The sequence below is a fragment of the Aphelocoma coerulescens genome, chromosome 2 (assembly GCF_041296385.1).
Source record: "Aphelocoma coerulescens isolate FSJ_1873_10779 chromosome 2, UR_Acoe_1.0, whole genome shotgun sequence".
Taxonomy (NCBI): domain Eukaryota; kingdom Metazoa; phylum Chordata; class Aves; order Passeriformes; family Corvidae; genus Aphelocoma; species Aphelocoma coerulescens.
In genome coordinates, this window is record NC_091015.1 from 153,700,473 (window position 1) to 153,723,988 (window position 23,516).

The 23,516-nt window shown below is 39.6% G+C and overlaps 1 protein-coding gene across 1 annotated transcript; it reads right to left on the bottom strand.

Moving 5' to 3' along the window:
• Positions 1–440: 440 nt before the first annotated feature.
• Positions 441–23,516, bottom strand: RAD21 (RAD21 cohesin complex component). The gene is made up of 14 exons (XM_069005368.1): positions 23,230–23,516; positions 17,274–17,447; positions 15,767–15,896; positions 13,524–13,623; positions 12,418–12,524; positions 11,314–11,517; positions 10,741–10,866; positions 10,425–10,547; positions 8,606–8,829; positions 8,124–8,283; positions 7,655–7,806; positions 4,665–4,814; positions 4,132–4,215; positions 441–2,235 (listed from the first exon to the last, which is right to left on the bottom strand). The coding sequence occupies exons 2-14, from the start codon at positions 17,415–17,417 to the stop codon at positions 2,044–2,046; spliced, it is 1,896 nt and encodes a 631-aa protein (XP_068861469.1). The 5' UTR covers positions 17,418–17,447; positions 23,230–23,516; the 3' UTR covers positions 441–2,043.

The window sequence follows — 23,516 nt, forward strand, 5'->3', positions numbered from 1 at the left end:
TAACCAGCTGACTGACTCCACGTGCTGCAGCCACAGGCTTGGATCCAAGTGCCTGGATCTACCAGGAGGAGCATGCAACTTCAGAGGCACCGAAATACACGCAGAAGCAATTCCAGGAGCAAGGGAACAGCAGAGCTAACAGAATTCAAGCTGGGTATGTTCTGGCATTCAGAAGAGACAGGCATGTAGATGAATCACCTTTTACAGACAGTCTCCCATAATTTTCCACAGACATTTCTAGCATAGAATCCTTGAACAAAAGCACAGCCAGTGAGAGCAACAGTTCCTTCCTAACAGCAAGAAATCTATTTACATATTTGAGTTTTAATATCTCAAAGAGCTAAATCTTTCCACACCCAATACCGAAATTACCAACCTCTATGTGCTCAGTCCCTCCTACATAAATGGAAGGTGTTCAAACAAGATACAGAGCTAATACATAACAGCTTATAACACAACTTTTATTAGAAAAGTTATACATAACAGCATCAACTATTTTCAAGAATATTAACCTTGAAAAGCAACAAAAACAGACTAAAAATGTGTAACAAGAAACTAATGACCTTCTCTATAATTAAACATTCAAGTTATCTACAATGTCTCTTTTTACAAAGGGGAAAATTACGGTTTTACAGGCACATCATGTTGAAAATAAAGCTGCAGTAACTTTGTACAATTAACTTTTTCAAGGATTATTAAAACATGGTCATCATGTAGTCTCATGTAGAGTTTTTTAAACATTCACATAATTTTACATTTGAGTATACACTGAAATTTCAGAGTCCCAAAATTATTTCACAAAAGTGCCAACATTAAAACCAGAACCTTCAGTGTGAATAATTTTGCCCTAAAAAAAGTTAAGACAGGTCTCCATAATCAACATATTCACATAATTTCTGGTGCTACCTGGTCTAACAGTAAAGCTTCATTCTTCAGAAATAAAATCAAACCGGACTTCTTTTGCAAAACCGATAAAATGTTTTGAACACAGGAGTGTACATTATCAGAAAAAATTGACACTAAAACCATAAATATATCTGAAGAGTCATTAATGCACTACACAATTATGTGGAATTGTGCCCATCTATACTCTATATTCAAGGTTTGTTGCCCTTTTGGTACAGGTGGTATCTGCATTTAGCAATTTTTCTTATTCTTATTGTTGGATGCCTGCTTAATAAAAAATCAGATAATTTACAGTCTAGAAGTCTGTTTTAAAAAGTCTGGAGTTTATATACAGCTCTAACAAACCTAAAGCATTATGATTTCTTAAATGTTTAAATGAAATGACTAGTTTTCATTTGTCACTTATTAACGTAATTAGCCATTATCAGTAGTGGACCATAACAAGGTGATAAGTGAAAAGGAATGTTTTGTCTGAAATGCTTCACATGTTCTGTCCTTTCATGTATCAGGTAGAGAAGTGCTCTCCACAGACACTCATTTCTCCCCTTAGCATCAAGGGCTACAAAAATCTGACTGCAAAAATGCAGTGACACAGCAAGCTGACATATCAGGCACTACCTTTCATATTGGCAGCTTCAGGAGACCCACAGTATGCACAAAGATCTAGAGAAGGGGAAAAAAATCTACTATTATGAGAAGCAGACCAAACATTTCAGATGAGTTTGGCAAAGTTTTTAATCAGACAATAGGTTGGCCATCCAGATTTACTTGTATAGATTAAAAATACCTCTATTAAATCAACTAGTCAAATTATTGTAAGACATTTTCATTGATACTCAACATCACATGCACCAATATTGCACACATCTGCTCCGAGCTGTTAAAACAATCTTTATCTGGGCGCTTGAGATGTCTGGTTTCTGCAGCTGGAACTCAAGTCACCCACCCCAGCAGTTTCACTAACAATGTGAGTGGTAAAGTTAAAATACAAACCCCAAAATAACCCCAAGAGAAAACCAAGGACTTTATACAGACAATAAAATCTAAATTTTCTGCAATGGTCTTGTGGGCCCTACGGATGGGGCAATACACGCACGCACTGGTGAGACGAGCACTAGCTCTGCTCCATGGAACCATTCAGATAATGTGAAACCTGGGACCAGGGGTGGCAATGATGTCACTGTAGGGCTCCTCCTGGGTCAGCTCTATAGCCTGCTGCTTTTTCAGTACCAGGAAACTGTAGAACTTTGCGGCTGCTTGTTTTCTATTTGTATTTCTGCACAGCTCAAGCAAGCTGATAGATTCTGCTCCAGTCTTAGCAAGAGCTCTCTGAAAAACACAACATTGATACCACAAATTAAACAGAGAACTACACAAAAACAACAATGTCTCTTGGCAAGATTCTGTTTGTTGTCAACCCCAGGACACTCAGGATTCAGAAGGATGGGAACATTACCACATGTACATGAAAATTTCTTTATGGAACTCAGTTAAATGAAACCTAGTAGGCTTCCTAGAGATGTGTAAAAAAAAAAAAAAAAAAATCATTCTTGAATCTGCTGAACATATTCCAGAAAAAACTGGTGTACAGCACAAGATTTTATTTCTGCAGCTATAACTAACCAGTCTTTTTTGACTACAGGACAATTTTTTCTTAATAGGAATAAAACAAACAAACAAAAAAATCAAGCTGTATTTCTCAAAATAAAGGTAATCCCAAAAATAATAAAGTAAAATTTCAAGCGCTAACATTCTTTAAAAGATGCGTAATTTTTCCAAGGTGAAAGCCTGTTTATTTCTAAAACTCTTCTGTCTTAAACTAAGTACCCAAAGTCACTTACATTTTCTCAAAGTCTTGGCAAGAATATATTAAAAAAAAAAAAAAAATCATGAAAATACATCTTTTTTCTGGCCAGAACAACAACTGAGGCCTTTGATTTAAAACAGAACTGTCTGCCCTGGAATGACCTTCAACTAGATGAAAAGATATTTGGCTGGCCAAACCAAATTACTTTATATTAATCGGATCTTAACTCCAAATCTCACTGCAGTTTTAATGTTTCAGCCATCCAAAGTGATGCTCTTTTGGGTACACAGAAGAAAGAACTGCAAACAGCTAGTTATGGCCAAAGAGAATTCTAAAGTTCTCTTCAGACACTGTAATGAAAAAACACTATCAACTCAACATCGGTATACTTTAGAAATTATTTTTAAGCTACAGTTGTAGTGATTTGGTCTGGGACAGAGTTAATTTTCTTCACAGCAGCTCATATGGTGCTGTTTTGCATCAAGTAGGCTGGAGGTGCACAAGAAGTTGGGAGGGGACACTGCCAGAACAGCTGACCCCAACTGGCCAAAAGGACAATCCCTGCCATATGCCATCATGCTCAGCATTTAAAGCTGGGGGAGAGAAGAGGGGGGTGTGTGACCATTTGGGATTGTGGCATTCAGTAACAGCCAAATCTCAGGAGTTGCCAAAATGTTTAATGGAACAAAGGAGTTACAAACTAGGCTGAAAGGCAGATGCAGTCCAAGAATATGTGGAGGACACACACAGAGACTGATAAGCAAAGGAACGGTTTGCGCTTCAGTTCAGGTGCACAGTGGGGTGTGCAGAAAAAAGCTCTTTAGCTCCAGCAAGCAAGAATCCATCCTACAGACAGATATATGTCTGTGCAGACTGAAGTCACATGCTAGAAATCAGCCAAAGTCACATTTCCACAGTTGTTAAAGAGATTCAGCTTCTCATGGCATGCAAGTCTTCAAACTAGCAAACTAGCACAGCCAGGAAGTAAATATCCTGTAAAATGGTGTTATATCCCTAGACCCTTACGGGGGTTTGTCTAAGGACACATAGCACAAAACCAGAGGTGCTAGGGTTTCATTAAAAACACAATCAAACTCAATTATTTTAAAGTTTAAATTTCTGGGAATCTTAGTTGCACACCAAGTGTAGACATAAAGGTTGAAAAATATTTAAGTGAAAAATTTTAATTCAAATGTTCTCTGAAAAAAAGTGACAATTATGAAAGTATAGACTTAATTTTAATATATTTCTTTGATATAAATTTAATCAACTACATGCATTCTTCCCCCTCTAAGGTAACTGGTATTTTAGGCTGTAACACCAACTGCAAAGAAAGCTCCTTCTTGGTCTTTTTAGGTCAAAAACATCACTGGGCATGCTCACAAGCTACTTTAAAAGAAAGAAATAATCATGTGTACCTGAAGTCCATGGAGCATTTGTTGAGTCCTCTTGTTCCATCTCCTTTCTTCTTGATCCTGATCACCCCCTGTGCCGTCTTCTTCCTGCAAACAGGCATAAAATAAAAGACATCAATGAAGGTTGTTTTGATATCCATAGGAATATTAAATACTGTAGCTAAGAGACAACTTAAGTTATCCCATTTCAGGACATGGTTGGTTTTCTTGCAAAAAGCTACTTTCATTAAGTAGCACAAGCTATTTCAAATATACCACACCATTAAGTTCAAAAGTTCTTGTCTAAGGCATCATAAAAAATATAGAGTGGTTTAATCCAGCCACGTGTGAGAACTGTAGAACACTAATTTAAAACAGAATGTATATGCAAATTATAAAATTAAATATTACAAAATGGTCATGAAGTAATTTAAGAATTACATTTCCAAGGGCTATTAATAAGGACAGACAAAAGAACTATTTCTTATGCCTTTTACTGAATCCACAGTCAAACACTTCTGGGAAACACACAAACTGATTTTACACCGAGTTCTTACTTCTTCTTCCTCCTCCTCCTCTTTCTCCTTTTCCTTCTCCTTCTCTTTTTCTGGCAGAAGTTCTAGCTCTGGTATTAGCTGGCAGATGTTTTGGGGCTCCTCTGGAGGCATTTCTACAGGTGGTATTTCCAGCTGTTGTGATGGTGGATGCTTTAAGAGCACACAGTACAGTTAAACAAACAGTATCATTTTGTCAGTGCTTTTACAATAGAATAATGGTGCTACAGACCAGTTTAATAAAATCCAAGTATGTAAATCTTAGCCATTTATTAGAATTTTTCATTTTTGAAAACTAAAAACCAATTTTGTTTTGCTGTCCATATGTGTATTTTCAATCCTTTAGATTCTACTCAAACCAGAAATTATGGTATCACTATAAATTAAGAAGGCTTTCCAGTAACTTCACTTACTCCCCCATCCAAACTACTGATCTCATTCCTTGGATCAGCACATGCAAATTTAAAATCCCACATAACCAGATGCAGTGCTACATGAACACACTTAAACTCACTGGAACAAGACATCTTCAAAATATCAAAATGCTGTTCTCATCAATACAAACGTGAAGGAATTAAACACTGGTACCTGCAAAGTTTCTGAAAACGTATGAGCGACTTTGGTGCTCAAGTATATTCTCAGAAAGTATTTATGTCAAGAGGAAAATCCAGAAAAGTAATTTAACAGGATTTATGTAGACAGTTTTAATAAAATTGATACATGGTACTCTCCCTCTGAATCTATGAACAGTTAAGTGCTTGCCAGTAAAGTTACCCTGACACCTGAAATTGTTTATACACATACCCTAAAATGGCTAAGCAACTTCTGATGTAGTCACACAGCAGGTATCACTACAGATTGTATATGATGCCACAGGCCTGACCTGGCCTCTAAGATGGTCACAGAATTCCCAACACACCAACACCCCTAATTACACTGACTTAGCACAGTTGATGCCGATTTCACCCCATGACATAGCCAAGAGGAGCAGCAGCTGCCACCCTGTTAAGTAAGATAATGTAACATCTAACAATCCTGTTCTACAGTGAACAACCTGTTAGCCAAGGAATGTGCAAAGTGAGGTTAAAAAATGCACAAATATGTGACACAGCATAAAGCAAGACTGTTCTCACCAGGCCAGCATTCAGAAAAATACACCTTTCATTTCGCCCATTTCCTTCTTTTCCCCTTCACAAAGTTTCCTTTCACACTGCATCACGGCTAGTGTCCAGGTCTACTCACAGCTCAACTAGGAAATCTCTCCAGACAATCAAAGTTTTTCTTTGAAGCCTTAAGCCTGGAACACTAGGACTGTCTTAAAAGACATTTCTGCAGCTAACACAATCCTTGCTTCATGGAAGCTGTTCATATACACTTGCCAAGCTGTGTTGGTTTATCACAGTCTGGTTTTTAGTGGGGTTGGGAGATAAGCTCCTTGAAACTTCTATGTCCAGCACAGAGCCAATCACTGAAGGCTCTGATGATGGGCAGGTTACTAGCCTGATTAGACAAGCTGGTAACGCCTCTGTGATGACATATTTAAGAACAGACAAACCACGGGAAGCTCTCTTTTCCTCTCCAGAGGGGTGGTGAGACAGCTGCCGGGGCCCATCCCGGTGGAGGTGGCTGGGACCACGCAGCCGGGGCCCTCCCGAGGCCGGGACTTTCCTGAGGCCGGGACCACCCGCACAGTGCTGGCAAGGTCCACACGGCCGGGGCCGGCCATGCAGTGCCGGCAGAGACCACTTGGCCAGCAGTGAGAGACATGGTGAGCAATTCCCCGATGCAGAGCCCAGACGAGATCAACCTCTCAACTTCCAAGTAAAGACACCAACTTTCTTCCGAGTCAGAGAAAAAGGAAAAGTGAGGACACATGAGGAGAACCATCATGGCAGCATCGAGGTCAGTGAAAAGAAGGAGAGGAAAAAAGTGCTCCAAGCACCGGAGCTGAGATTCTTCTGCAAACCGTGGTGAGGACCATAATACAACAAACTGCCTGTAATTCATTAGGTGCCTGGGGGGGTGCAGATATCCACGCGCAGCCCGTCAGGAAGAGTACTCATGCTGGAGAGCATGGATACTGAAAAACTGTAATCTAGGGAGGACTTCCAACAGAGAGAGATGACCCTTGCTTTTAGAGATACAGAGCCTTCGCTTCCAAACTAGAACAGCTCATCCTTAAAAGACTAAACCCCATGAACTAAAATGGCCCACGCTAGGCAGTTGTGGGAAAACTGCCTGGCCCATGCGAGGGACTCATAATGCAGGCGGTTTGGGCAGGACTGCTGCTTGTGGAAGTTAAAACCATGCTAGAAAAGTCACAGAGAACTATCTCCCGTGGGAAGGATCCCACAGGACAGAAAAAAGAAACTCTTTTTCCCTAAGCATACTGAAGAAAGATTTTTAAGAAGTGAAATACTGACCAAAACCCCATGTTTTGTTTCCTTGCACGGTCAGTGGAAAGAGGGAGGGACTGGGAAAGAAAGGTGTTCTGAAGATTTGCTTTGGTTCCCATTACCCTTTTTACTTTTAATTCTGTTAATAATAAATCATCTTTATACTGTTCAAGTTTTGAACCTGTTTTGCCTTAAAGTGTTCTTTTTTTCAATAATCCTTAACTCACGAAAATGAAGTTTTCAATTCACCCTCCTCTGCTCAGCTATAGCAGAGGAAAATAAGTAGATGGTTTTTTCGTGGGTGCCTGGCACTTAGCCAGCTTCAAACCGCAACAAGCACAACTTAATAAGCAATATACTAGACTCCTTGAAGACTTTTACTGAAGGAAATAGTGTAATTTCTTTATTCTACCAGCATTTTAAGTGTTTCAGTAAGTTTTTCACCTAACAAAGGCACCAGAATGACTACCCAGGGACAAATGTTCTGACACTACTACAGTGAATCTCAAAGGACCATAGAAAGCTAGGGCCATTTCCTACTCAAAGACACTACCCACTTCTCACTCCCCATAGAAAGAATAGTAAAAGCTTACTCACAGGTAACACTGGCTCTGGTTCTACTTGCTGTAGTTTGCGTTTAACACCTGTCTGAGCTGGTGGGGGTGGCATAACTGATTCATCCAGGTTGGTTCTGCTGCCTTCCATCATCGACTCCTGTAAACGGCTTGGTTCTTCCAGAATAGGTTCATCTGTATTCCACAACAAACCTTCTTTTAGATACTTAAGAATGTAATTAGAAACTGTACCAAAATCCAATCTGCTATTATTTTAGAATTGAGCACTCTTCACAGTCTGCACTTTTAATCCACTGGTTCAAACAATTCCTAAGCATCCCCTATTTCTAGGAAAAAAAAGTTATTTTATGTCACAGGTTGTACATCAAGCTAAACAACCCATTACAAAGCTCACTGCTTCATATATAATCTTTGATGACTTAATACAACGCACAAATAAAAGAGAAAAATACAATCTGAGGGAATGCCCTTCTCTTTGACAAGACACAAACCAATGACATCTCGTTGCTGCTGTTGTTGTTGCTGCTCATCTCTAGGAACCTCTGGGTTTTCAAAGTCTTTAAGGAACTCATCAAGATTGTCAGCTTCTCCACCTTTCCTCCTCTTTCTCAGGTCTTCTGGTACCAGAGGTGTAAGACAGCGAGTAAAGAGCTACAGAGGAAAGGTTACATTATTCACTACTGCAGTTCTCAGTGTTCTTTAATTTCGTTTTGGATCAAGTAATTATGGGCTATCTTTCTTTCTCAGTTTTTAAGCTCCTCTCCAACAGTACTAACATCTAAAAAATTAATTTATTTCTGTAACTGATAACAGCAATGTTTGATGTATTTACCTCAGTTCTTTTAATATGCTTTTTCTTACAATTATGAATACTGCCATCACTATATCACTATTTATATGCTGATGTTTGCTATACATGAGGCACAATCCTGAATACAGTCCATTTAAAAGTGAACTCGCACAAAAACATTACCTTCAGTAGCCTGTTATTCCACAAAGGCTGTGCAGGCAGAGAGAAAAGCTTTTCAACTCCACCAGTTTCTTTCCACATCATCAATTTCTTAGTAGGAGGTGCCAAATCCAAAGTAGTAACAATATCAGAGTAGTCACTTAATTGGGCTCGAATAGTCTTGCTGTCCAATTCTTTCACGCTGTCCACAATCAGCTTTCTCTTCCTCTTTGCTTTGGTTTCCTTGACTGTTGAGATTTTTAGCAAGCAATGAAGGTTAGCTCCAACAGGTACCATGCTGTAGAAGAATCCTTCAAGTTCTCTATAGGTCTCACTTGCCCACATATAAAGCTGCCTCAAGAATCTAAAGCAACTCTAGCTTTGGAAGAAGGATAAAACATCAAATACTATGAATGCTGTCCCATAACTTACACATTCTTCTGTGAATTTGAATCTACTTAAGCCTCAATGTCCTCAGCTGCACATGCCTCTCTACCCCATGGCTTGCTTGTTAGGCTGTGCAAACATCGGCCAATGAGTTGAATAGAGGATGGAGTACCTCTTGTATGAGGAAAGGCTGAGAGATTTGGTTTTGTTCAGCCTGGACAAGGGCAGTTTTGGAGAGACCTAATTGTGGCCTTCCACTACCTGAAGGGAGCCTACAAGGAAGATAGAGGAGACTTTTTACAAAGACATGTAGTGACAGGGTAGAGGGGAAGGCTGCAAACTGACAGAAAGCATGTTCAGACTAGACACTAGGAAGAAATTCTTTACTGTGAACGTGGTGAGGCACTGGAACAGGCTGCCCAGAGAAGTTGTGGGTGCCCCATCCTTGTCAGTGTTCAAGGCCAGGTTGGATGGAGGTCTGAGATACCTGGTCTAGTGGAAGGTGTTCCTGCTTATGGCAGGATGGTGGAACCAGATCTTCACGATCCCTTCCAATCCCAGCCATTTTATGAGTCTAATCACAGATTCAAAATACCACACCCACGTTTTCCCCTAAGCCCTACCTGAGCTTTAGTGGAGTTAATGTGGGTGGTTGTTTTAACAGTAAACTTCTGACCCTGCTCTAGGATGACTTTACTGTGCTCAAAGCCTGGTAACTCTGCAGCAGACCCTGAAGCTGTGGCAAATGGCGTCTTTGCTGATCCCAGCAGATGAGCTGGACCCCTGCTGCCCACCTGCCACGAGAGGGCAGTGCCAGGGTTCTCCCACTGGCCAAGCAGGGAATCAGGGCTTGGAGCTCAGTCTGAAAAGCACAGGACAAGCTACTTTTTTTTCCAAATATGAATTTTTTAATAAAGCAAATATAGTATTAGTTAAATAAAGCAAGTTTCTTGCATTAAAGAAAAAGACAAGAAAAATCCCTACTTAGTAGAAATTCAAATACAAAGGTGCATCTCCCAAACTCAGCAATTCATCAAAGCTACAAATCACTAGAAGAGCTCTCGTTCTCAGTGTAAAGTCACTCCTGCCCTTCAAACACAGCACATAAAGAACTGTGCTGCACTACAGATACTGTATTAGAATTAAAGACATGCTGAGTTCCATTCCAACTCTGTGCATTTTAACTAGCATGTTTATCTAAAGCTACAGTATCATGCTGTTACACGTACTGACTGCAGAAATGACAAACTAGTATTCTCCCAACACCATCCATGCTACCTCTCTGGGAAGTACTGGAAAGCTACTATTAGAATAAAAGGAATTCAGCACTTGATCCCTGTTTTCTCTCCCAAGTGAGAAGCAAAATCAGCAGCAGTGCCAGACATTCATTTCCACTCCATCAAGCTAAGGTGGTCTCTGACAAACTGTGTAAAATATTCCCCAACAGCTCACTCACCCGTTATGTCAATAGGCTCCAGAGCAAAAGCTTCCTCTTCATTGGGAACAAGCGTTGTCTGGTCAGTCATGGTTGGTAAAGGTTCCACGGGATCTACCGAGTCCGGGCTGTCTGGGCCTCCCACTGCAATTACAACAAACACCTTGCACTAGGGTCAAAACATCAACAGGCTGTGCTACCCTTCCCATCCCCTCCTCCACACTTTCAGGTGCTTTACTGTATTTCATACTTTTGAGCTTAATATGCTTTTAAGGAATTAGAATCCAAATTAAATGAGTTGAAAGTAATTCTAGATCTAGTCCTACATCATACTCACTTGATACATTATCATCATCATCCATATCATCATGGGGAGGCTGCTCTGGCATCATTACTCCACTTTCTGAGAGTGCAGGTGGGTCATCAAAAATACCACCATCATTATTACTGAGAAGTTTGTCATCTGAAGCAACCATATGAAAGAATCAGTTTTGCATCCACAAATGGGTATAGACACATTTACAAAGAAGTACAGACAAGTTAATTACAACATAGACAAAGATAGTGCAAAAGTTAGAAACCAGTACTTTCAATGCTGACATAGAAGAAAGTAGCATTTCAAGGTGCATTTCAGCTCTAATTCTGAGCTTACAGATAACCTTTATTACAATATACTTGCCACATATTTTACATCTAAGTTTTTTCAAACTTTGTTTGAAATATGCCAACACTTAATGTGCTGTGAGTCATCTATACTACTGTACCACTCACCAACCGGAATTCCACTGGGCAAGGTATAACTTTGACAGGGATCTTGGCAACAAAGGAAACAACTTTCCCTCATCTACCCAAGAACTAGTTAATTAAGGCAGGAGGTGGGATAGAGGAAGAACAAATTTCTCAAACTTACCCAATATTCCACCATCATTTCCTTCTCCAAAATTATCATCTTTGTATTGGTCTTCATATTCCAGGTGATTAGATTTCTCATTGAGGTGACTGGTGCTCTGTTCAGGTTCCAGCAGGAGATTGGAAGCACTAGTGCTCACTAGCATGTCATCCTCAAATGCACTGCCTTCTCTCATCATCTCACGATCATCCATCCCAAAGTCACCTGCAAGAATACAATTTCACTGCTAAAAATGCTAAAGAACCAAGATGCAAGAGACCTACCTAACTGATCAACAAAGACCCATATAAGACCAAACTTTAATTCAATTTATCCTATCTGCAGAGTTAATGACAAGATGTGAGGAATTGTGCCCAGCAATACCATAGCAAAAAAATACTGTTCAAACAATTATAAAAATAACTATCTCCTCTTCAAAGCATTTTATTGTACTTATTTGCACTGATATTAGCAAGATCCTACTAAATTTTATCTCCACAGAAACCAAAGAATTCAACGGAATTTGAAAAGGTTGTGCCTTATGCCTTGAGGCTGAGCTTCAAGTACAGGAAACAAACCAATACCAAGTCAACACTATTCCTAGATTATTCTTTCAAAACAATTACTGAATTATGGATTACAATACTGTATATTGGGAACCAGACATTTAAATAAAACTGTCTTTAGGCTTTGATTCAGATGTTAGAACACTGTCCTTGAAAGATACCCAAAGCAGCAAACTTGTTGCCACTGACTGATTCAGCTTTAGAAATCTCCCAATGGTTTCTGACTGAGAGCCTGTTTATGATTAAAGCAACAGCTCACTTCATATTCACATCACATTTTGAAAATTGTAATTGTCACAGTACTTCACTGATTAACTCGACTGAATATTCTTCAGCTTTTCTTTCTGCCTATTCTAGGCAGCTAGAAGTTTGCTGAGCATTAGAGGACAGACTTTCTGGAAAAACTGTCACAAAATAACTAAAAATTACATGTAGAAAACCACAGTATGTTTGACCTAATTTGCTTTGTGCATAATGGGCATTCCATAGTAATTGCAAAACCGTATCTTACAATAACTGAAATTAGATAGCAGCACATAATAACACATGAGATCTTTACCAAAGTCATTATCCTGGAGGATACTGATGTTGCCTACTTCTTCTCTCATTGTAATTTCTTCCACTCTGCTCTGGTTCAAACTGAACTGCTGAGCCACATCAATATCACTTAAACAAACAGAAGGCAATTATTAAAAATCCCATTAAAAAATTAACAACAGATAAAGCCTGCTAAAATAAACATTACATTACTTAGTAAAAAGCAATTTTACATTCAAGTCAATTATTGAAAAAAGTAAGTGAACACTGAATAGAAACTACTGTAACTTAAAACAGTGAGACCATTAATGGCTCAAACCTATCATCCAAATTGTGTTAGATTATGGGAAATATATCAGTAATCGCTCTTACTCCTCGCTGTGTTTGGGTTACTAATTTCAAAGGCCAAACTAACAATCAAGAAAAGACTTCCTCCCCTTCAACTCAAAAGCTATTAATGTAGTTTATCAGAAACGGTATTTTGCACCAGTATCAAGTTAACACTCCTTGTGGTGTATTAAGGTACATTTCTTACAAAGACACAGAAATTTTATGCAGTTTCAAATTAGTATATACTCTAATTTGAATATAAACTATATAGAACACTGAATAAGCTGTATTCTAAAAACTCCCTTTATGGATCATTCAAATAACGAAAATATAATAATAAAAAACATCAGGTTTTTTAAGATTAAGAACTATTCAGGTTGTATACTTGTTATATGTACAAGTAATCTATAAGTATTAAGTTTAAGGAATTAAAAGTGCCATTTCAAAAGCTCAACAACATTTCCATAAAACTAATCTTGTCTAACCTAAGCACCTATGTGATGTAGGGCGCCTTGCACAGAAGAAAAGACAAAGTTATAACAGATATCTGAGTTTTTCAAAAGCTCCTGTACAGACAGCTTTAACTTCAGTTAACGTCAATGCTACTATGAACTTAAAATCAACACAGAGATGACTGCACACTTCCTTTTAGTGTATTAAAAGCCCTAAGAATAGAAGTTACCTACAGACTTTTTTTTTTTTTTTACATTCAGCAATGAGTTAGCTGTTTAAAACCAGGTTCTCCTCAACTAAAACCAATTATCATTTTCATGGCAATGAAAAAAACCCCAAACTTACTCTAGATCAGGAAGTGGTTGGTCAAAATCATGAAACTCTTCAGGTAAGGTAATAGCATTGTAAGCAGCCTCTCTATTTTCCTCAGGCAAATCAACAACTCCTGCAAATAAGAACACCCAGACATGAGTTCCCATTCCTTAAGAGGACAGCATTTTTCCCTGAGCCACTAGCATTTTCTCCCTGCATGAGCTTACTGTCTTTAAATTTGTTGAACTGAACTGATGCTGAACTGATGCTGACACCTACAAAGAAACCTTAAATAATGCTACAGTGAGATTCCAACTAAATTCAAAACATATTTCCTCAAGCCTTTGCACTCTATATAAACCTGGAAGCCTCAAATCAATCAGCAATGTTTGTGTGGCACTATGCAGAGCTGTGCAGCCAACACAGGCATCCTATGTTTCACAACACTGCAGGTACCTGCTCCAAAATAATTTCATCATGATACACAGTATGAGCTGCAAGGTTCTACTTTACAGTGGCAGCACAGTGTGACTACTTTGCTACTGGTCCTTTATTCAGTTCCATCAGCTCCAGAAGACCCGGAACAGTACTGATTGCACTTGGGGCACACTAACTCATAGGCTTCTGCACATAAAAGAGCTGTATTACCAAAACCACACACATTTTCTTTTCTTATCCTCTGGAGATGTGTAATCTTATTCAGCAGGCATTCTCAGGGCATGACCATCAGATTGGGCATCACAAAACCAGTGCCAGTAATTGGTCCCTCTCTTTTTTATTCAAAGTCTTAAAGGTCAGGGCACTTGGAAGTGCATGGGAAATGCAGGTTCAACTCCTTCTGTAACTTGCTGAAGATTTGAGCTCTATGCTCTGCCTTCTGACCCACACACAACATAGGCAATTCTGAGGTACTGATACTTCAGAAACACTCTGCCCACTGTGCTCCCCTCTGTAATGAATAATCAAAGAACCACTGTCCATAGACACCAGGAAGAAGCAAGAGTCTGTAGTTTACTCATCATGGTACTTGACTAGGAATGAAGAAAACTAGTCCATCCTTTCAGGGCTGTTCAATATTTTTAGCTGCCTGGTGCTTAAAATGAAACATGTAAATGATTCTCAGAACAGACAAGACTCAGGACAGTACCTAAGGCACAAAGCTGATAAACTGAGAGTGTTATGAGTGTTTCAGCTTGTGTCACGCCAGAATGTCACTTTTTATAAGTCTTAAATTTTAAGGTGGTTCACCTTCGACATGCACTCTGTTAGGAATGAGAAAATTGGGAAAACAGACTGCCTCGTGAAATTAAAATAAATTTATGTTCTTATCACCCAGGGAAGTTAAACACAGTAGTAAACAAAAAATTAGCAACAGTCAACAAATTGCCACTGAAAGCTTCAAAAAATTCAATACCTGAATTCAATGCCTGAATCAAACCTGTAGGTCAGGAAATTAAAATAAAGGGAACATACCCCTAACTTTTCTCAAGTTACTGCTGCACTGGCTGTCAAATTGCCTTTTTAGAAAACAAAGTCTCCCCCAAGTTCAGCTTTTAAATCTATTGCACTCATTAACCTAAAAAGGTAGAATTTGATTTAGCAGCTGTGAGCATCCAGCAGCATCACTCCAACAGCTACACTCTAGCTGGAAAAAAGTTCCCCAGGCCGGAATTAAAGAAAACTATCTTGAAAGCCATGAAAGCCAAATTAATTGACTGCTGGATGGAAAAGTAATTTCAGATATTAATATGGTACCCATCTTCATGGAAAATATTTAAGTAAGCAACTATAGAGGGGGAAATTACATTGCACACATACAAAACGGAAATTATCTTTGATGCACACATTACAGTTCACATTATTTTCAGAAACTAAAATGTGAAAGTGGTAAAAAAACCAGCTTACTTTTATGTTTCTGTTGTAATTCATGGCAAAAGAATCGTCACCCTTGACAGAAACAAGTCCCCTTCTGTGCTTCTTTTCAGTAGGGCACTGGCCTTTTTCACACAGATGGTAAAAGCCATGCAGTGTATTTCCATTTAACATCATACACCAGCTTTTACTGAACCAGCATTAAAAGAAGTTTTTGTTCAGAATTCAGTTAAAAGATGTTTTTCAGCAGACAACTCAACCAGCCAGCTAGCTGCAATAATTACCTCTCCTATAACCTATACCTTTATGTAATTACACGGATCTAAAGGCAGAATTGTATGCCTTCTTAATAAATACATTTGTCAGTGTAACTTTTCAGAGAGTACTTAGGTAAGAACAGATACCTGGACGAAAAGCCATCTTAATCTTAATGAAAGCCTCATTACAGTCTGCAAGAAGATATTTTGCTTTCCTGTGGTAGATTCTAACAACACCTAGTAAGAGATGTCCTGAGGTTCGGAGTGCCATCTTCACCTAAAAACAGATTGCACAATCAGTTATTAGATGTAATCAGAACTAGATGCAGCCTCACTTTTCCCTTCAGTCAGCTTTACAATGAATTTTCTCAATAAAATCAAATATCCAAAATAAGCATAAAAATCAGCAGAAATCTGAAGAAACAAAGAATGCAAAGTCCAGTTCAAGATGATACTCTATTACATTACTTATGGATGACCGGGAAAATATCAGTAAATTAATTAACAGCTCACTCCAGGAATTCCCAAACACTGCTCTGTCTAGTTAAAAAATAAGTGACAAAGCCTGTTTTTACCACATATTTTTTTTCTATCACCTTTGCTACTTTGTGGAAAACCGTGAATTGTGGAAAAAGTGAAAAATCAAGTTCAACAGCCATAAATAGTGATTTGGTTAAGTAAAATCTGGTTAAAAACTGTTAGCTACCTCTCCATCTTCTGTCCTGGAGCTAAAAAGAAAATCAGAGAAAAAGAAGTGGAAGATGTGGAGTGCCTATAAATAAGCACTGCCACACTTAAACAATTTTAAGTTCCTTTCCTCTTCAATTTCACTGCTTTACTATGTAATGAAGTATCTGCTGTGGGAACACAAAACTGAAAAAAATTTAGAGAAGGACTCTTCTTTATGTATTTCAGGCTGAAAGAGCATGAAATTTGTGTTGAATGGTACATGGAAGAACTGTCTCACAGAAAGAGTAAGCCATACAGCATTTAACATCAGCCTGTAAGAATTCAAAATTTTTATTGCCTCCAATGTCTTTTTAATATTTTAGCTGATGAACTGTTACATAAAGTTAAATATATGAAAGAGTGCCTATTAGTTTCTCCTTTCTCAAAAAGAATGTTCCAGCTCACTAGTGAATCTACCAACATTATCTTCTTCTTCCTAAATCCTTCCAGAGCTGATAATGAAGCAAATCACTATTCTGGAAGAGTAAGCATCTCTGTGATTGTACACTTTTTGTTTACACTTAGCAGTTCTTCTAAAATGTAGACTAGCATTATAAGAACTGTTAACATTTGTATTGACTAAAATAAAATATATAAATTTTCTTTTGTTTTCAAATAGCTGCTTTTTGTATAAGACATTCAGACATCTGTTAACTGACAAAAGCCACAACTGTACCACTAGTTCTAAAATGAGTAATTTCATTGTCATGAGTAGTAGAGGGGAAGAAAAACAAAAACATGTAAAAGCATCAAGCTATGTAAAATTTCCTCCACTTTCACAACAGAGTATTTCATATCTAAGCAGACCTTTTCACCCTTCAAAACAGCAACATTAAGAACTTCATTTGCTTCAGTGACTCAAATAGTAAGTACACACAAGTTCTTTTCACCGCAAGGTAACATCACGTTAGTGTAAAATGGGTACCTTTGGGGAAATGATACTCTCCACGCTGCTCTCCAGATTACATTCAAAAACATGGGCTTTGGTCAGCTTCTTATCCCAGTGGGCCGCCAGCCAGATTTTGGCCAGTGGCCCACGCTTGCTCAGGACAAAGTGGGCATAGAACATGGTCCCAGATGTCTAAGACAAAGTGCAAACCTGTAAAGAGAAAGGCAAATATTTCTTTCTGCACTTTTTATTTTATGAGGAACATCCTTGTAAACACCCTCTTATCCTCAGAAGTGCACATTTGCTTTTCAACCACTGTGGTCAGACTATTTGTTTAATATGTTTAAGAAGCCAACACTTACAAATGGTGTCCATGTAATAGCATATGTATGTATTTATTACAGAGTAATTATAAAGTAGAAGTAACACGCACTAACAGCCACATACACAACTTAAAAATGTTTATCATCCCTCAAGAAAAAATACTCTTGAATCTTTTAGCCTTTAGGGTAATGATACCCAACTCTCCTAACGCAAAGAAGCACGCCTCAGTTTTCATTCCAGAGTAGCTTTCTACAACTTCCATTTCTTTCTACTCTTAGTTCAGTAGCTACTACTCTACTATACCAGCATATATTGTATATTGTTCCCAAAAAAGGTTCATCATTATAAAATATACAGCCCTAAATCTTTTTGGACTTCACTATAATTTCCTAAACAGGAAGCACAATTATGTGTACATTTCTGAACAGATTGTTCTCCATGTCATACTTTTTTAATCAAGTGTTGATAAAAACGGTGAGAAAAATGACTGCATTATTCCAAACTTCCTTAAGACTCCATTTTCTTTCTCCTTAACCAGAAAAAAAAGAGACACTCTTACCTATTTATCTAGTAACTACTTTGTTATGGCTGATAAGATGCCAACCCATCAAACCATGGGGAATCAGAACAGCATGATGTCTTATGATCTAAACATGACAGTTCCATGCATGAGGTAAGTGTATTATTCAGTTAACTACAACTAGAGGGAAAAAAAAGTTTGCTTCAAAAAAGTAGAAGAATCTCCACAAAGAGTTTTTCCAGTAGTTTCTGTACTCCAGGAAAATTAATCAAAAGAAAAGAACAGGAAAGATAAAACAAGTGCATTTCAGTTTTTACCTCCTCCATGCCTACAGAAAACCTGCTTGAGGAAGCACAGCAAGTCACAACTGTTTTTGCTACAAATTTAAGTAGAGGGGCAAGAGAAGCACTGACTTTTCTGGTTCAGTGGAAATAAAGCCAACCTCTAAACATCTGGATAACAAATGAAAAAAATGCAGATCTCAAAGTCAAGTCCAAGAATTTCTTTTTTCCATTCTGAGAGTTGCATAACAGAACTGATTATCAATTTACTCTCTTAATGACAGATTGGCCACCAATTCCATCCATAACCAAAACACCGGAGAGGATTTAAAGGAAATAAAGGCCATGTTCAGCTTAAACTCTAATTAACTCAGTATATAGAATTAAAACTACTCTTAGGAGTGAGGTTATAATAGCTTTTAGTCATAATGAAGTTGCAAATTGACAAAAAGTTAGAATGCCATTTTTATTTGTTGAGATTGTATGAGGGCTAAGGACAGCACTGCACAAAGATGGACACAAGCAAGTTTTTCCAGTAAGCACAATTAAAGAAATTTTGGATAAACATTATCAAAAGGAAGGTGTTCTACTTTCTTTCCCCCCAGTAATTTTTGAAAGATATCACACTGTCTTAAGGCCAGCAGACAATTCAATCCTTGCATATTTCTGAAGGCCTCAGTATTTTTGTGTATGCAGAGACATAACTGCTGCACAGCATTTTGGTATCTTGAGTTGCTACCAGATCCATGCAGTACTCTGGTAACATTATGCATGTAAATTATCCCTGAACATGAGGAATAGGGGAAAGCACAAACACAGAGTAAACAAACTCACTTGTATTAGTCCATTAAAAGCATTCATCAACGGTTGCAAAAGAATGTACTTTGATTAGTGGAGTTTGGCACAATTATTAAAATAGATAGCATGGGTTTCACAGAACTTCAAACATATGGTTAACTGAAAACATACTTAAGTTTCCTGCTAAATGGGAAACCCACTATTTGGACAACTCTGACAAAAACAATTTATATCACTAAATGTGTTTCTCTTCATCCATCACTGAAGCCTTGCCATACTGAAATACATTAAGGGAAACAGCGACAATCAGACTACAGATAGTTTTGAAGTGTGTTTCAATCTGAAGTATTGTTAACATTATTTAATTCCCTAAAACAATAATTTCTTGTCACATTATGAGTCTCTGCCACTTCCAAATTCCAGGAGATGCTCTGCATGGCAATAACTGGGGTACAGCAACTGTACAAAGCCTTTTATAATTCAGTTGTTTAGCGCCTCAGCGCAACTGTTCAAAGCAGGCTGCCACTTTCTCCAGGTTTTTCTTTCTTTTCAGATACTCCTTTCTGTATGTCAGGCTTTTTGTGTGATCCTTAATTCACAGGACAGTATGTTGATGCAGTAGTGTAACAGAAGAAATAGATTTTCTGGCATAATTTGGAACTGGGATGAGTGTTAAAGTAACCAAGATTTTCTGCAAGTCGCAGAGTGCTCAGGCAGAGACCTAGAATATGTAATTGGCTGAAAAAGCAACTCATAAGAATCTACAAAAGAAAAGGGTAGCTGACGCCTCTTAAAAAACTTGCAAGGTAAAATATAACTGTCAATTTTTGAAATTGACTGGATATGAAACATACAAAACTTGTTCTAAGAACTTAGGCATTTCTCGGTCTTATTTGCATTCCTCTAAGGCAAAAAGAGTATGTACTCACAAGGCCATGTGAGACCAAATCCTGATCTTGTCAAATCGACCTTTTAAAATACTTGGAACTTTATTGTCATTAACTTTGAATTTCCTTCAATGTGCCACAATTATCCTCAGGCTTACTCTGCCTAACTTGTTCAACAACTGCACAATTTAAAAAATATTTTTCTTCCTACAGAAGTGTAACAATTGCTCTAATTCTATACACAAAGTAAGTGAACATGTAAAGCAGAACTAATATAGTACTGGTCATACACAGGGTCATACACAGATTCTGATCCAGAATCTGCCTCATTCTCTCATCTGAGACTCTGGTAATTGCTCCTTCCAAAGTAGCAGTAAGAAAATTTGGTAGATGCTAACTATGAGTTTCATCTTAACCCACAACTCACATCTATTCCATCTTAAAATCCTTCTTCATATTAGAATGGCTAACTATCTAACTTCTGAAGAGCACACTGGCATAGTTAGTCCCATCCTTCAAAGCATGCAGAAGGGTGCTTAATGAACTAAGAGGTGACAACAGACAGAACATTCACCATATTTTCATTTGCCTGTGGTTCACTCTAGCTCATTAAACGCACTTGTCAGCTGCTCTCCCTAGGTTAGGTTATGTACACACAAACACACCACTCCACAACTAAAGTTCAGTCTTCTATGTTTTTACTGTCACCTACTTTTGTTCCGTGTTGTAAAGCTAGTCCAAAACTACAGTCGCACACAGATGAGTAGACAAATTCCATACTACAGTTTAAGAAATCAGCCAGTCGTTTTAATTCATTTGTCCTTATGCTATCCTTCAATTTCTCTTCTCTGCTGGTCTCCCCCACACGCGTAACTTCCTCCTATGCTGTTTCTGCTTTGCTAAGCTTAGGAGCTCTGGGTGATCTGGGGAAGGGTGAGATCACCCTCTACACCTGCATCAGTCTGAGCTGGCCCTACCAGACTTCAGACATTCAGAAGAGCACTCACTAACGCTGCCTCCCTGGCAGGTTTTGGTACCACACTGAACACCTGGTGCCACTGAAAAAAATTAATTGCAAACTCCACTAACATCACCTTACAGCTCCATGCCTCTTTTCACCACTACCTTATCTGATCTCCTTCCTTCAACCACTTTTATAATTGTCTGGTTAATCCATTTATCTGAATTTTAATATATTTCTTTGTGGCACCTGCAGCTCTACTAAAGCTCAGTGACAAGTCACCTTAATTTCTTATGTCCACAAAGTAAATTATTGAAAAAGATGAAATTGAACTAGTTCAACTTGTTGTATCTTTGATAAATACATACAGCATTTTCCATTTGTCTCCAGGTCTTGTTTTTCCCACCAACAATTTTTCAGAAATTCTATGGCTGAAGTTACACTACCAGGTCTATTAATTACTCAAACCGCAGCACTCCGTTACAGGAACTTCATTCACTGTTCTCCAATTACAATATACTACACACCTACATAATCAGATAGAACCAGCACCCCACTAAGGTTACTAATTCAAAAGCCAGATCACTCACAAGTACTGTACAGAGCTGGAGATTACTGAACACTATGAATACTGCTGTCCTCCTCCCTCAATTCTACATTCATACCTAGGCCCCAGCAGGTATCCTGCCCTTGCCCCTACATTCAGAATGCTCAACCAGTAGGAAAGATATCTTTTTAATTTAAGGCCCTGTCTCCATTATCTGAACCTCACGTTGCAGAAACCACGTACTAACACACTCCTCAAAGGTACGTAAGTTGAACAGAATCCCTTATGTTACTCCATCTTTGGCAGTTTTTACTTCTCTGCACTGTTCACCCAAAGAGCCCAAATGAAACAAACTTTTTAACATTCTACCTCTAAGAAGTTAAAATGATGTAGTAACTAAAGGAAATACTCTCATTTCTGTGGGAAATCCCATGATATAAGCAAGAAATGATTAATTTGTGTGGTAATTTAAGTTTATTGTAGGTCGCTAACTTTTTGCTCCTCCTTTTATTATCCCATCACACTTACTTCCTCTCCAGTTAAAACTTTATATGAGAAGGCTTTGCTTTCCCAAATTTTGTAGAATGTCAAATAGTCACATATGAACCTTCATAAAATAAAACACAAGCCTGACCCTAATAATGCTTTGATGTCCCCCGTTTTTGATGATACGAGTTTTACTGAGTAAGAGATTAAGGAAAGCCTACTTATTGCCCACATTCACACAGTGTGAGCCTAAACGGTAACTTCTCCAAATTTACAGTATTTTCTTTATGTGTCTAAATTTAAAAAAAAGCCATTTTCGGTGAAAGATGCCAATAAGTCACAATGACCCCAAGTTTCCTTTGTTACTGATAAACACCCAACGTCCTGTTTTATATTTAACAAAACACTTCTATTCAGCATCACAAAAATCTTAAAAACTATAGCAAGATTTCTAACAGTGTCTGTAAGAGCAGGATCTTGGTTCCTCAAAAAGCCGGCATTTTTGAAGGGCCCTTTTATTTGCAGCTGAACAGCCACAGTGTCCAGAACGCACTTCTTATGCCACTAGCGAGGTTGTAAGAGAATTCAGTACCCTGCTCCATCCATGACAGAAGAAAAATTACACTTAAAAACTGAGGAATGGCAAATGAAACTTTGCTCCTGCCGCTCCCCCTCCCCCCCCGACCGCTGCTGTCCGTTCAGCGAGCCCACAGCCAGGGATCTGTTACATCGGGGCGGTCCCCGGGCCTCCCCACGGCTCCCTCGGCTTCCCCGTGACCCGGCTCCCCGGCGAAGGTCCCTGCGGACGCGGGCGTGTGCCCGCTCCAGGTGCACAGACCGCGCCGCCCCTGCAGCTCCGCACTCCGCCCGGGCCGCGCTCCCCTCGGGCCCGGCCCGTGCCGCCGCCAGGCCGCGCTCAGGGCCCCGCTGCGCCTGGCCTCGCCTCAGATCGCCCCGGACACCCGGCTCCGGGCAGGGTCCCGAGGCGACCCCGGCGCCCTGCCCTTTCTGGGGAGCCCCAGGTGTGGCGGCGCACCAGGCGGGTCCTCCCCGCCGGGAGGGCTCGGCTGAAGAGCCGGCCCCGAGCCTGAGCATGAAGGCAGCGCCCCGAGAGCCGGGCTACGGCCGGGCCCCGTCGGGCCCCTTCGGGCGGCGGCACCGATCGCGACGGCCGGAGCCACTCCTTACCCTGCTCCGGGCCCGGGGGCCGCTCGCTGCTCCTGCCCTGCTGAGCCGAGCCGAGCCGAGCCGAGCCGAGCCGAGCCGGGCCGGGCCGGGCCGAGCCCGAGCCGAGCCGAGCCGAGCCGAGCCGAGCGGCGCCGAACCGAACGGAAGCTGAGCCGAAGCCAAGCCGGGCCGAGCCGAGCGGAGCCGAGCTGAGCCGAACCGCTCGCTGAAGCGAACAAGATGGCGGCCGCGGTCCTTCCTGCGCGCGAAGGCGCCGTTCAAACAGCAGGATGTTTACGGTCAAATTC

Bases quoted from the DNA above. Each gene is read 5' to 3' on its own strand.
- RAD21 (XM_069005368.1), bottom strand. From the start codon at position 17,417: ATGTTCTATGCCCACTTTGTCCTGAGCAAGCGTGGGCCACTGGCCAAA. The intron at 15,897-17,273 runs GTACCCATTTTA...ATCTGTTTTTAG, and splicing joins AGAGTATCATTTCCCCAAAG to GTGAAGATGGCACTCCGAAC. The intron at 4,216-4,664 runs GTAAGAACTCGG...GCCTGTTTGCAG, and splicing joins AGGAGGAGGAGGAAGAAGAA to GAAGAAGACGGCACAGGGGG.